Source organism: Pleurodeles waltl, chromosome 11 (genome assembly GCF_031143425.1).
Source record: "Pleurodeles waltl isolate 20211129_DDA chromosome 11, aPleWal1.hap1.20221129, whole genome shotgun sequence".
In the NCBI taxonomy this organism is placed as follows: domain Eukaryota; kingdom Metazoa; phylum Chordata; class Amphibia; order Caudata; family Salamandridae; genus Pleurodeles; species Pleurodeles waltl.
This window is the reverse complement of record NC_090450.1, coordinates 538,126,757-538,141,450: the sequence shown is the minus strand read 5'-3', so window position 1 is coordinate 538,141,450 and position 14,694 is coordinate 538,126,757. Positions and strand designations below refer to the sequence as shown.

General features: G+C 45.0%; 1 protein-coding gene across 2 annotated transcripts in view; it reads left to right on the top strand.

Annotated features, from left to right (window-relative positions):
* The window catches only part of PIWIL2 (piwi like RNA-mediated gene silencing 2), a 1,291,255-nt gene that overhangs the window by 147,047 nt on the left and 1,129,514 nt on the right, over positions 1-14,694 (top strand). For both annotated transcript variants that reach the window (XM_069213952.1, XM_069213950.1), the window contains exons 6-7: positions 5,682-5,817; positions 6,107-6,322. In XM_069213952.1, the coding sequence (XP_069070053.1) occupies positions 5,682-5,817; positions 6,107-6,322 (352 nt within the window). The remainder of the gene's footprint in view (positions 1-5,681; positions 5,818-6,106; positions 6,323-14,694) is intronic.

Here is a 14,694-nt window from a genome sequence, read left to right as displayed (position 1 = left end):
GACAGACAGCCCATACTTAAATGCACTGATTTGTTTAGAGATGCGACCGTATCTCCTAACAAATCGATCAATTTAATATTTTTTATTTGTATATGTAGTAATTTGAGAGGTGGTGTAGCCCCTCAGCGTAAAATTGAAACCTCCCCTACTACGTAGGTCCTTACCTTGTTCACAGCTATGCAAGGCTGTCCCTGTAAGTATAGTAAAGAGAGTTTAACTTTGTTGACATTGTTTGTCCTCAGTTGGGTTTCTGGTGTTAAGGAAGGTAGGCGCCTTGATAACATCGGAAAAAGGTTCTCCTTCATGTCTGCCATTGTGGTGCGCGCAGCGAACTCCTTGATACTCCTGGGAAGGTACGATAGGCAGCTATGGTCGGACATCATTTACTCGTTAGATGACCTTCCAGACTCTAGCAAGGCTGAAGCTAGGAAAATTCTATTGGAGGGACCGCGCACATCCTCAGAAATAATAGATTGTGTGTTAGACATTGCCCCTATGGGTTTTCGGCTTCTGGCTGGATCAGCAGTATTAAAGCACCAAGGATGGCTTAAGGCCACCAACCTTCGGCCCGAAGTCCAAACGAAGATTCTGGACCTTCCTTACGATGGAGAAGCCCTTTTTGGCAAACGTGTCGACGACGCCCTCCAGGCAATCAAGGCAGACACAGATTCTGTCAGATCGTTGGGCTCCCTGCAATATAAGCGAACACCCTTTCGAGGTGCCAGAGGTAGAGTGCAGTCTTCCTTTCGTGGAGGTTACCAGCAATACAGGTACCCAGCTTATTTCTATAACTTCCAAACCTCCAGACCCCAATATCACCAAAGACAACAGCCAGCAGTGGCATATAGCAGGCCTCCTCACTGAGAAAAGTCAGGAAGGCAAGCCAAAGATCCCTCCCGCAGGCGATGACAAGCTCCGATGGCTGGCTACCTCTCTTTCCTCACTAAATCATCACCGTCATTGTTGGCGTCAGATAACGAACGACAAGTGGGTCCTAGACGTGATAAATTACGGTCATCTTCTAGAATTTACATGTATGCCCCCCATGGACACCTCCCTTCCAAGTATGTCAAACACGTCTCCATCTTCTCATCCTAGAAACTGAGGTAATGTTATCCAAAGGAGCAATAGAATTGGTGCCCCATTCGCAAAAGGGAAAGGGTTTCTATTCTCGCTTCTTCCTAATCAGAAAAAAATCTTGTCTATGGAGACCTATCCTGGATCTAAGGGAGCTGAACAAGTATCTGAAAAAACAGTCCTTCCGCATGGTGACGTTGAAGGACCTCTTGCTGCTTCTCAACAGAGCAGACTAGCAGGATGCCTACTTCCACATACCCATTCACCCGAAACACAGGAAGTTCCTAAGATTAATGGTAACCTGCGGGCACTTTCAATTCAAGGTGCTACCTTTCAGGCTCAAGTCCGCTCCCCGAATTTTTACAAAGTGTCTAGCCCCTGTTGCAGCGTATCTACGGCGCAAGTGACATAAAATATTTCCATACCTGGACGACTGCTTAGTGAAAGCCTCCAACATCCAGTCACTACGCCACTCTCTAAAGGCGACCTTATGAGTTTTCAGACAATTGGGCCCCACTCTCAACCGAGAAAAGTCCCAGCTTCAGCCAACCACAAGAATAGTTTTCCTGGACGCCATACTGGATACGGTCTAAAACAAAAGCTTATCCAGCATTGGACAGACAACTCAAGCTCGTCAAGCTAGCAGGAACAATTCAACAAAGAAAGTCTCTTTCAGTTTGATGCTACAAGTCATTACTGGGGATGATGTTGTCGTACATCTTATTCCCCACTGTCTCCTTCGTATGCGTCCACTCCAGGAGGAGCTCGACAAGCAAGGTTCTTACAAATACAGAAAATGTGCTAATCACTGCTTGCTATTCTTATTCAAGCATATGAATCTATGAAAGTTGGAAACTTTCATAGATTCACACACGGCCCACCCGCCTCCCCTGATGAGCTCACCTTCTCTCTCCTCAGTGTTATTTATTATTGCAGCACTTATGCTCGGAAAATCTGAGGGGAGGCAGTTCCTCGCAGGAGGTTCTAAGGGGTGGTGCAGTGTGATTGGTTGAGTTTTGAGTTTGGGTCTATTTTACAAAATGACTGTGATAGGTTGCTAAAACTCTGGCCTAATCAATGTAATGTAGGTATATATTTAAGCATATCTTATACGTTCCATCGGGGACTCCCATCTCGACGACGGGGAAGTTGTCAAGCATGTGAATCTATTAAAGCTTCCAATACTGGAGAACTACAGTTACAGGTAAGTAACTTATTTCTTCAGGACAGTGGATTGTAATCATACGCCCACCTCTGCATGATTGGATATAGATGTTCAACTGAGACACAGCATTTTTCTTCAGAATTTAGAAGCTATTTTTTTCTGTTGGCATGATGCACCACAATGACGTGGGAAGTAGAAAATGGCTGATGAAATACGTAGATTTTGTTGTGAACAAGGCTTCTCAGCCGAAATGCATCAATACCTGTTTTGTCAGTTCTCGAAAAAAGTTGCACATTTACTACATCCCAAGTCCCCGCCTCCTTCTTTCATTGCACTTTACAATATATGAGGGCTCTCCTTATTAGCCGTGATACCCATCCCGAATGAGTCGCACGTTTAGTGTTTCAGAAAATGATCGTAAGTTTGAGGATATATGAGATAAACTATACCTTGCTGTACATTATAAGACTATTGCAAGCCACTGACGAGTCCCTTAAACATAGGGAGGAATGAGACCGAAGACTGAGTTATTTTATAAAGGCAATGGATCTCCACGCTAATTCGAGATTATAATACATGGTCACAGCATCAGCCTTCCTGTAAATGACTTAAATCTTTATTGTCTTGCTTTTTTATATGAAAGATGTTAAAGACATCAACAATGAAATAGGATTCTATTGTGAAATTACACCAAAAGTAAGTTAGTAATTTGTTGAAAAAATATATTGAAATCACTTTAACGCAAGGCAGATCAAAAAGGTGCTAAAAGTCATTGTGTGTTGAAAAGGGACTGGGTCTATTTTTCCTGTAATGACCTTTATGTAGTGTGCACAAAATGCATATGCTGACATAAAAATATTTATGCTCGTCGTGGTTTGTTTTAGAAATACCTAGCTTTTGTTTTTTTGCTGCTTTGTTTAAACACCAGCTGTAATGACCTGCCTTGCACTTCGGCTGCTGGCTCTGGCAAGTGCCATTATGATGTCATAACTTAACTGCGATAACTTATTACAGTTTAGCAGCTAAAGTCATAGCTCACCTCTAATAAGGACATTGGAGACAAGCTTTTATACAGGGATTAAGTGCTCCCACCTATTTCAAACACACATATATGTATATGGATGTTTAGCTATATTGCAAGTTTTGGTACTGTTATCGTACAAAATGGTAATTTAAATGCCATATTTCATAGTGAACGTCGAAATATGGGAACTATTTCACAATTCCCTGCAAAATGTTTCATCATTATGACGGCAGCTTCCAAACCACTTCAGAGCTTAACCATCGTCTGAACTATTATAATTATGAAGCATAAGACCATATTTTGCAGCAAGGTTTTCTTAATTGTGTCAAAAATGCAATTAGTACGGTACATTCCCGACAGTATTAGTTTAATCCGTTTTAGCTAGAAACAATTGTTTTGTGAAATCTGTAAACTTTGCAAATTATGAGGTAAATTGTACGACAAGTGCAGTAAACACATAAATGTGGTAATTGGTGCAGCTACAGAATTGCATAAATTCTTTGCCTCTTACTACTGTCCATTGTTTTATCAGCAATTTATTAATGGAAGGTGACCTTAAATATTATAATCCCAACTAATACCCATTGTTAGGTTAGGTGCTGTTCGATGAAAACCGCTTTTTCAAGAAAACCATCCCAAAATCAGTACCACTTGACCTTTGACCTAGTAGCGTAGGTGTCACCTGAACCCTTCAACAACAGTATTGGACCATATTACCCCTTACATATACTCTGTCCTTTTCTGACACGTAAGAGATATATTCACTGAAAAGAAATAAGATTAAAGTGACATTCTAGTTAGGTGAAATGTTCAGTAACAAGGTAACATTTTAAACTCTAAAAACCACAGGCATGTACCAGTTATAATTATCTTAAGTAACTATAACTCGTGCCCTAAGATAACTATAACTCACGCCCCCACAAAACATTTATGGCTTTGGTGAAAGTTGCTGCACCCCCATCTAATCTGAGGGTGAAATCTTGCCCTCCCCAGCTATGAATGGGAATTATTCTGCACCTGGCTGGAGTAAATCTCTACCCATTTCCAGGAGGTACAGAGCACTGGGCAAGGAGTCGGTGAGTAGTAGTTTGCAAACACCCACAAATGTCGATGTTTGAAGGCGTTATCAAACTTCCAAGGCACAACACTCCTTGGAATACCTACTTCCTACGCCTTGCGTTGGGGATCACTGTTGCTGATTTCTCTGCAGTGGGAGTGAAATGGGCTGTAGTAAATTAATTTATGCCTAGTAGGAACAGGAATTCTTTGTGAATTTCTGGCAAGTATAAAATATATTTGCAACCAAAAAGTATTTGTGCTATACAGTAGCTTATGTTTTTCAGGATAATTGTTATAATAAGAACACATTCACACACATATTACTACAATACAAAGGTCATATTCCAGTTTATTACCACAGTAGTGTTAAATAATATACCCGAGAAAATTGTTTACTACCTTATACATTATTACGTATTATAATTACTTTAAAATGTGAAACTACTCTTCCCAATATAGTTTAAGCTTAAGCCTTCTTAATGTGATTTTACCTTGCTGCACATCTTTGATCTCCGAAATACTGATTGTGGTTAAATACCTTATTAAAAAAAAAAAAATCAAATACACAGGAAAAGTACCATAGCATAAATCATATATGTTGGGGAGTGGGAATCATGACCGATTCAATGCTTCACCTTTAATGAGTAATGGCACATCCCTAAACTTAAACAATGGTAAAAAAATAGCATATTCCATTCTGGGCATCCGCAAAAGTACTATAACTAGTTGACAGCATTCGATTTGGAGTGGGCATGGCAAGTTTAGTACAGATTGTCCTGGGTGGGGGAATAAAGGAGCAGACAAAAAAAGGCAATTTCCCATTTTCTCTCCCCTACAGAAAAAATGGCTGAACAGATTTACACCAGTCTTGGCATGAAAGTAGAACCTTATTCAAAGAAATGTGTTGCTTGTTTTGGTGCATATCTGTTTGATAGTTTTCAAGACATGACATTACAAAGATGTGTTTTATGGGCTTAAAAATGTTTAGAGATTTCTGCTCCGTTAATCACTGGGAAGTGCAAATGTAGTACATTTTCATGTGCCTCAGTCTTACACACCCATTAATAGTAGGCTGCAGTGCAAGCGGCAAACTAGTTTAGAGGGTGGGAAAGGGATCCTAGATCCCCATTAAATGTAATTCTAGGCACTTTTCTACTTTCAGGAGCTAACTTGTTTTCATCCACGAGATAAGTTGCAAAAGATCTGTTTGAGTTTTATTGGAGGCAGTGGTTGAGTAACTCTGTATCATTTCCTCTTCCCCCTTTGAAGTTATGTATTTTTTTTAAGCGTATGGATATAGTGGCGTTTTTCTGTTTGAACTTTTTTTAAGTTCTTGTTGAATTCTTTCTTGTTTAGGTCGGGGTATATTTGGTCGTGGCATTTGTGGGGATACAGAAAACCTGACCACTCAAATCAAGCCTGCCTTGCCACAAACTGAATCATTAGCAGCCGGTGATGGTAACTGGGGCAGAACAACTTCTGGAGGGCTCAGGTAAGTGGATCCCTTACATGTGGCAGGAAAGAGTACAGACTATCATCCTTGGAGTAGAATACATTTATTTTGTACTTCAGTATTGTTATGTTGTGCTTAGTTAACTAGTAGGAGCCCAGCAGCCGGGTGTGTTGTAAAGTTGAATATAATTTTTTTTTGCTAGAGAGAGCTCATTTTGATTAACTAGTCATAAAGGTTTATCTTGTGTCTTGTAGACTAGTATGAGTTCATGTAAAATTGATTTTGTGAGAGATTAAGGGATTCATTTTATGTGCAATTCTATTTTAAGATTTATTGGTCGAGGTGATCCAAGGCTACCGTTTATTTCATTTGGAAGAGGGTTCCCTGGCATTGGCCGATCTAGTTTACCAACTTCGGACACAGCTGGGCTTCAGATATCCCACGGTACTGGGATTCCACTTAAACCAGAAAGTCCATCTACACTGAAGAGCCCACCTAAGCCAGAGAGCCCACCTGTTGTGGATGTGGAGCAGCCAGAGCAAAAGTAAGTAAAGAATAATGGATTCCTGAGAGGGATGTGAATATTTGGGCTCTTGATTGTTCTTTGTTTTTTTTACAAGAATTTTGAGTGTGTTTGCGATCTGATACAGCCAGTGTGTTTCCTTATTCAGTTTTTATTGCAATAAGCATCTCATGTGTTGTCATCAGGTATTGTGGGTTATGTAGTAAAGTAGGATCTTTCTGACATGGTTGCCCCCACATTTTGCTTGGTCTCAGTGTAATTTGACTGTAGTACACTGGGATCCTGCTAGCCAGGACCCCAGTGTCAGTGTTCTTTCCCCAAAATTTGGTTAATAAGTAAGTCTTACACCCCACAATTGGCATACGGGTGTACCCGTAAGTCCCTAGTTAATGGTACTTAGGTACCCAGATAGTTGGTACACCAGAACACTCCTAATGGGCTGCAGCATGTATTAGGCCACCCATGGGAGCCCATGCAAACTGTGACTACAGGCCTGTCATTGCAGGCACTTGTCACTGCTGATACAAGGTTTACCTTTTATCCCGGTCACTGCACTCTGATCCTGTAAGTCACTCCTAAGTTAGGCCCTTCAGCCCAAGTGCAGGGTACATGGTTCTAAATGTGAGGATACCCCTGCATGAGCAGTTACCTCTGCAAACCCCAGGCTCCATTGTCGAGCTTTGTAAGTGTGGGAAAACCATTTTAAGGTGTGTAGTGAACACTGATCATCAGAAGATGTCAAACTACATAATGGCCTCACAGAACCTAGTCAAGTTTGGTATTGAACATTTTGGAATTATGCAGCTACACAGATTCCATCGTTAGGTACCTTATACCATGTACCTTGGGGGTCCCCCATGTCTGCCTGTACAGCCTTGCAGGGTCCGCTGCAAGCCAGGGCTGCAGTGGACCACTGACACTGTTCTGCCCTCTTGCTGCTCAGCTTAACTCGGGCAAGTGAAGGAAGAACAAAGGATTTCCTGTAGAGGAGAGGTGTTACTACCTCTCTGTTAGAAAAAAAGTATCTCTGGTCTAGGGTGGGGGTACTACTCCTGAGCTCCACCAGACTGCTTTGAAGGACACCTTTGGTGCCCTCCTTGCAAAGCCAGTGTCCTCCAGTACAGGAGCCCCCGGTCCCCAGTCTGGGACGAAAGCATACAAAAGAACAGCGGAGTGACCCCCTCCACTGGGGAGATGCCCAGAGCTTTGCCAGGTGGCCACTTGATTCTGCCATCTTGGAAATAAGATGAGCAGAGGGCATGGGAGCATCTGACAGGTCAATCCAGCAGAGTGGGTCAGTGCAGAAGATGTCCAACCACCTACCTGGGTTTCTTAAAGGCTAACCTGAGGGTGTGACCCTAGATTTGTCTGCAAGATTTTTCTTCAAGACACTTCTGCGACCTGGACTTCGAATTCTGCTACTGACTTCACCAGGACCCAAGACAATTCTGCAACTGGTTGAAGGGCTCCTAAAGGATATTGCGAGGCATTTGCAACCTTCGTGGCAGTGCATCCTCCAGAGTCCCATGGACTCTGCCTGCACTAAGGACATCCAGAAGGAATCTCCCTTGGAGTGAGAGAGTCACTTCCCTGTATCCACAGGCACCTCAGCGTTGATGACCGGTTTGTAGATCTTGCTGTCCCACAGGCTCTGCAACACAGGTGCTGGTTCTGTGTCTCTCCAGAGGTCTGACGTGTCTTCCTTGCAACTGGGAAGTCAGTGGTCCTTCATTGGAGCTGCTGGAACAAAACCCCTGTGCAGCACGTATGTTTTGTCATTGCCAAGGCTGGTTGGCTCTTAAATCCAAAGACCTCCTAGCTCCAAGAAGCCCCAGCCTCAAGCATCACACAGCTCCAAGACCGATGTTGTCCCTGCAACTCCTTCAACATGGGCATCCATCTTCTTTGTGCTGTTGAAGCCTCCCTGCAACTCCCTGTGCCTGCTGCCAGTGGGTCCTCCTGGGGCTTCCATCGATTCCTGCTGGCCCTCCTTCTTGAGGACTGACCCTGACTTACCTGCTTACATACTTGCAGGTCCCCCCTTCTGCAACGCTCCTCTTGCATTTGCCACGGTTTGTTGGTGGGCCTGCTGACCACTGACCCTTCTGCAAACCGACGATCAGCGTGGGACAGCTCGTGGGCGACTCCTGGGATTCTTTAGCATCGCCAGGATGCCGCAGCTGCATCTCCCCGACAACCGTCTAACAGGAAAGCATCCACAATAAGGGTGGGCATTGCCCTCCTTCTCCCCCTTGGCGACTCCCAAGTGGCCTTGACTCTGTCCCCACTTTCCACAGGTACTCCTTCTCTGGAATCCACACCTGGGTTCCACCGACCTGGTCCACGGATCACGACAGCAGCTGGACAGCTGAGGTCCCCATTAACTTCAACAGGAGGTTTTGACACAACTTCACTCCTATGCATCAGGGCTCCCTGGTGTAGGTACTCCACTTCTCTGGGACTCCACGGGTGGGGGCACTCTTGAACCTCCCTTGTCCCAATGGGTTTCCTCTGGAACCTCTGGGAAGGGTCCTGAAACACAAAAACTCTAAACTGCGACTTCCCCATGTTTTCCTAAGGACACCTGACCTGGGGTAACATCTCTGCACACGGGCGCCTGGGGAATCCTAGCTACTTACTGCTGGTGTTTTAGTACTTCCCCAGTACCTAAGATCCTTGGGTGCCAGTCTTGGTTAGTCGCACCTGTGCCATCCCATTATTTTAGTATATGGTTTGGTTCCCCCCTCTTCCCCCCCCCCCCCCCCCCCCCCCCCAATAGTGGCCCATGCTATTTTATGCTTCTACTCACCTGTTTTTAAGTATGTTAAGTATATTTGTGTGTGTATATATCTCCGGTTAGGAGATATACCATAGTTAATTTAGAACTTCTGTGTTCTAATAAATAACACATTTTTTTCTACCACTGGTGTAGTTCTTTCTTGTGTGAACATAACTGACTGACGTTTGTGGTATTTTCAATTGCTTTTCACCCTCTCCGATCAGCCTTAGCTCCTCTCCACAGCTACCCTATGAGAGCTTTGGTTATTTGGAACCACTAACACTATCACTAAGGGTTGCCTGGACTCTGTGCAGGGTGCCTCACCTTTTGATGTACCCCATATACTGAGCCAGCCTCCTATTGGTTACACTTCATTTACTGCATTTTAAGTGACATGGTTTAATGCAAGTGTGCATGTATTTTAGTGGCATTATGAGCTCATTATGCTTCTTGTATTAAGTTTTGGATGCTTGGTATATGTCTTCATTGCTGGAATGTGATACCTGCCTTTGAGTTTCTGCATATAGTATCTCAAGATTGGAAACAATTCTTAAGTGAGAAGTGCAGTAAACGCAAACCACTAGATCCAGTTATACCTGTTAGTGTAAAGGAATTCCTGTTTTCCTTGCTGTCTGCAACAATCTGATCCTGGAAGTTAGTGGGCTATTACAGGCAGTCTTGATTTGTTTCTCAACAAATTTCATTATGCCACAGTCCGAGATTGTCCACAACATAAGGGAAATTCAGATTATTTTAAATGTACCTCAGCCTTCCAGTTCTAAATCTTGCAAAGCCTACCTCTGTGGCCTCCAACTTCTCTTCATACTGCCTGCAGAGGAGGATGTTGCGGATATAATTATGAGCATCTGCAGCATTGTGCACATAGCCCCAGGAAGATGCATTCTGCTTATTGTAGAAACTCTTTGTACACTAACTTTAGGTTCGTGACACGGCTGCTGCCTACAGCTGAGATGAGTTGGAACAAATTCCACCCACCACTTCTAACTTAACCGATCAATCCCCACTCATAATACTCCATAATACACGTTTAAGGCCAGTCCCAGATTTTGGTATTAATCCTGTGTAGAGGCAAAGCGCCTGTGTAAATTCCATTTCCCATGATGGTATCTCCATAATCATCCATTAATATAGGTATCTCTTTTATTTTTGAAGTTTTGAAAGTGATGGTTAACACAGGATTTAGCACACTTAAAATGTCTCATTTCTTCCACACAAGCATAGTGTGGCTGGCTCCTCTCAGTGATATTGTCTATACAACCTTTTGAAGACATCTACCTTGATTTGATTTTATTCTTTTTATATTCCTGAGAAAACATACCCTCAAGCCTTGGGTCTTTCATAGATTCACATGGTTGAATTGTTCTCTTGCATTAGACTAAGAACCCTATGTTATCCGTGTTAACATAGCACCGTACGTGGGGCGTGGCCAAGCAAGATGGCCGGCGAGGCGCGCTCCTACTGAGCTCCCGCAACCCCGGCTTGATTCTTCCTTAATCCTGGGGTGCTTCGGACGATTGGCAACCCCCCTCAATGCGAGAAGGCGCACTGACCTTATTGGCGCAGTGCAGCCCCGTTTTGGAGCCCCGACTCCCGGCATTCGGGACCGCACCATTGGACCTCCCCCCGGGCCGTGTGGAGCACGGCTGATCAGGCCTGTGAGGAGGCAGCGGCCGGCTGCCTCCTTCACACTCTCTACACTTCGCTGTTGGGGGGTCGCTCCCCCGGGAGAAGTTACGGGCCTGGCAGCCCCCGGGGGTGTATGGCCTTCGTCCCCTGGCCTGGCGGGGTATTGGACTTGTGACACTGCGCTGGGTCCCCGAGTGGAAAACTGAACAACGCTGCTGTCCGCTGTTGGATGGTCTGGGCCAGGCTTGGGGCCAGCCCTAGGAGAAGTAGGAACGAAGGAGCTCAGGGGTCGGGCAGAGGACTGGCCGGGAGCGGGCTGTAAGGAGTGGCCAAAGAGCGGCCGAATGGACAGAGGTACAGCCTGGTGGGGGAAGGCTACGGATCCCCGCGTGGAGATCTGATTTGCTGGTGCTTGGCCCGGGGCCTGGTCACGGCCCTTTGAGTTCAGAGGCACTGTCCATTCAGAGGCGCTGGGCTTGTGAGGAGCCTTCTGGGGGCGCCCGAATCCCTCCAGTCTTGGGCTGCCTGTTGGGTGACTGTGCACAGCTGCGCCTTGCAGCTGAAGGTGTAGTGGAGCCCGGTGTCTGGTCTCGTGGTGCTGTGACCTCCAGGTACTTAGCCTCTTCACCAGGTCAATAGAGACAGTGGCATCGCTTGGTTTCTGGCCGGCTGCGAGATGGGGTGACACCGGCAAATTGCATCACAGGGGAACACCATGGAACAATACACCACGCCAGCACCCCTGTCACAACGCCAGATTCAATTAGGAGGGCCCGGCGATGTCTTGAGCACGCCGGTGACCGCTGAGGAGCTATCGCGAGCTAAGATTGGGGAAAGGAAGATAGAAACGGTGGCAGTTGAGGTCATCCTCCTTCGGGCGGACCTCCGGAAGGTCTCTGACAAGGTCATAGTGGCAGAGGGCTCTATTTTGGAGCTGCAGATAGAGGTGGGGGCTCTGCATAAACAGGTGGTGCAGGTCAATTCCTCGTTCGGCAGGCTGGAGGCAAGGCTGGAAGATGCAAAGGGCAGGTCCAGGCGGAATAACGTCCGTCTGCTTGGGTTCCCGGAGAGCGCAGAGGGGTCCACGGTTGAAAGCTTTGTGGAGAGTTGGATCAAAGAAGTTTTGCAGCTGGTCGGGCTGTCCAGGGTGTTTCTGGTAGAGCGTGCCCACAGGGCTCTGGTGGCTCCTCCCCGGCCTGGTGCACCGCCGAGGGCTATCATTGCCCGTCTCTTGAATTATAAAGACACAGACTGTGTCCTGGGGCTGCCTGTGAATCTGACAGGTCGGTCTTCGAGAACTGTAACATTTCCATTTATCCTGATAACACGAACAAAGTTCAGAGCTCCAGAAAGGGGTTCCTGGAGGTGAAAGCGAAGCTCAGTGCCATGAACAGTGGCGGTGGTGACTCCTGGATCAGCGGATGGATTGATTGGGGAGCTGGAACAGGGGGCGGAGAGGATCCCTGCGCATATGTAACTTTGTTGTTTGTATCTGGAGATTACTGTTGTGCCTTCTTTTTGGGGGGGGCTTGTGTCTGAGTGAGAGGCACTTGTACTTCATGGTGGGGTGCATCGTGATAACGATCAGGTTTTTGGTGGGGCTCTATTTGAATTTAGCCTTGTATTGTACTTGGGGGGGGTGGGGGAGGGGGGGGCAATGAGATCACGGAGTTACGTTGCGGTGGCATTCAGTCTCAAGTGGTAGGACTTCGTAACTGGGAAGTTGGGGATTAGGCTGTTGTCCTGGCAGCATCTATAACATGGATCTACAGTATGGTTTGATGTGTTTTGTTTTACTGTTAATCCGGGGTGGGTGAAGGGGGGGTTGGATTTCTTGGTTGGTAAGGTTTGTCAGTGTTGGAAGTTCCTGGCTGCAGTGCGTGCATGTATGCGAGAGGGAAATTGGGGATTCACCTTGTCTTCGCTCCTTTGGGGGGAGGTGAGGGGTGGAGGATTAGAGGGACAGATGGCAGCTAGGCTTTGGCATGAGCCGACCGATTAATGTACTGACATGGAATGGGGTTGAAGAGGTACGCAAATCAAAAATATATATAAACACAGTTCCACTCCAAGGGTATGAGCCTATAATTCACTGGTTCCTGGGAGTTCAAATGTTTGATTCAAGAGCCCTCACTCACCATCTAGTGACATGCTTCATCATAGGGCTGTGCTCCTTGTCAGGCCGGCACTGCAATGCCTGACGGGCCCCACAAGGGGGCTCTTTGCCGGAGATCTTTTATGATGGTAACCAGCCGGTCAAAAAGTGTACTAATATAGGATTGGTATGAAAAGAAAGTGCTGTTAAAAATGACTAGAGGTAAAACATAATTTATTGTGATATCCGACCTCTGTCATGATTAAAAACAGGAATGAGGGGAGAAAATAAAATGAGGTCTAAACTCCCCTAAAAAATAAGCAACAAGTGTTGGTGGTTATCACTAAATCCCTAGATTTAGAGTATAGTGAAGGTAGATACAGGATCCCCTGTACTACTCTTAAATCATGGTCAACATGTTTCTCGCTTATTAGTCTTAATGATCTGGTGTGATTCTTCAGGACCAATACACCTACCTAATCCCTAAAAAATATATACCCATATTCGGGGAAATCCTATTTAGCAGGAACCTAGAATATTGGATAGAAAAAACATGATTGGTAAACAGGTAGCGAACATTCAATTATGTGCACGGTGTCAACAAATCAAGGCCGCATACTTGTGAAATCTCCCTTCCGTGATGTGCATAAACAGTGAAATAAAAAAGTTTTTTTTTTTTATACACACAAAGGCAACTATGGCACACGTGCTTACCCTCCTCATATTAGTGGATGGGCCCCATCGGGGAAAGCACCAAGCTTGCGTGGTCCAATATGGTCGAAGTATATAGATGTAGAATAAAGAGCTGTTAGGTTAATCATCATGTCAATTATAGCTTGAGCCAGAAACTTCCCGCTGGAAGAAATTCATCTGTAATGTATGTAAACTATACATCCTAAACTCTATCTTAAAAAGATATTTAGACATAACAGTTTAGTTGGTATCAATCAAGTATAAATTTTATTGGTGAAGCCTACCATGGAAAACATCCATGTTGGTGAAAAATAAATATGTCTATTACGGTGTTAACCAAGGAAGTCAGGAAAGTACTTAATCTAGTTATGTAAATGTTTATAAACATAGCCAGAACTCTCCCACAGGGAAACACCTTTCTATCAAGCCATGTAGTACAATGTGCAGATAGTACATCCAAATTAAGTCAAGATTGTAGTAAAATAAATCTGTGAACCGAGGTTTGGCGGGAGGAAAGCAGACGTGTTAGCCTTACGGGTCCAGAGAAGGTATCCCCGTATTCATTAGGAGGTGTCCGCGATAGGTGGCAGGATTTAAAATGCCCAATAACTGGCTCGCAGACAAGCAGCAAGACTGTATCCCCGCACTTACTTAGATGTGTCCACGATTAGCAGCTGCACCTACACCAGCTTGAAGCTCGCGGTACAATGGGGCTTGGTTGGGAGGAGGAGCCTTTAAGAGAGGGGAGATTCATGGAGAGAGAAAAAGGACTAGTGCGTCTTGACTTACTGAAGGCAGTAGACACTGAAAAAGTTACAAAATGAGGATAGTGGCCATATTCGTAAAGAGAAACAAACCTCAGGACACCGAAAGGTTCCCAAAGGGCTAAAATTCAATGTAAAGGGTACATTATTGTTAAACCACGGTCCAAAAACTTGTGTCATTATATTTATGATTAGTGCAGTGTCACGAGGACCAGAACGAAAATCAAAAAATTACCATAATCAGGAGAGCCTAGTTCTTGTGAAATCACAACCAGGTGTGGGATAATTTAAATGGACACAGAGAACAAAGAGGGGGATACACCTATCTATGGATGAAATTAGTCCAAGGAATATCATCGTTAAGCCCCACTTGGTGTGTCTTCAATCTAAAAATCCAACGCTGTTCCTTCTCAAA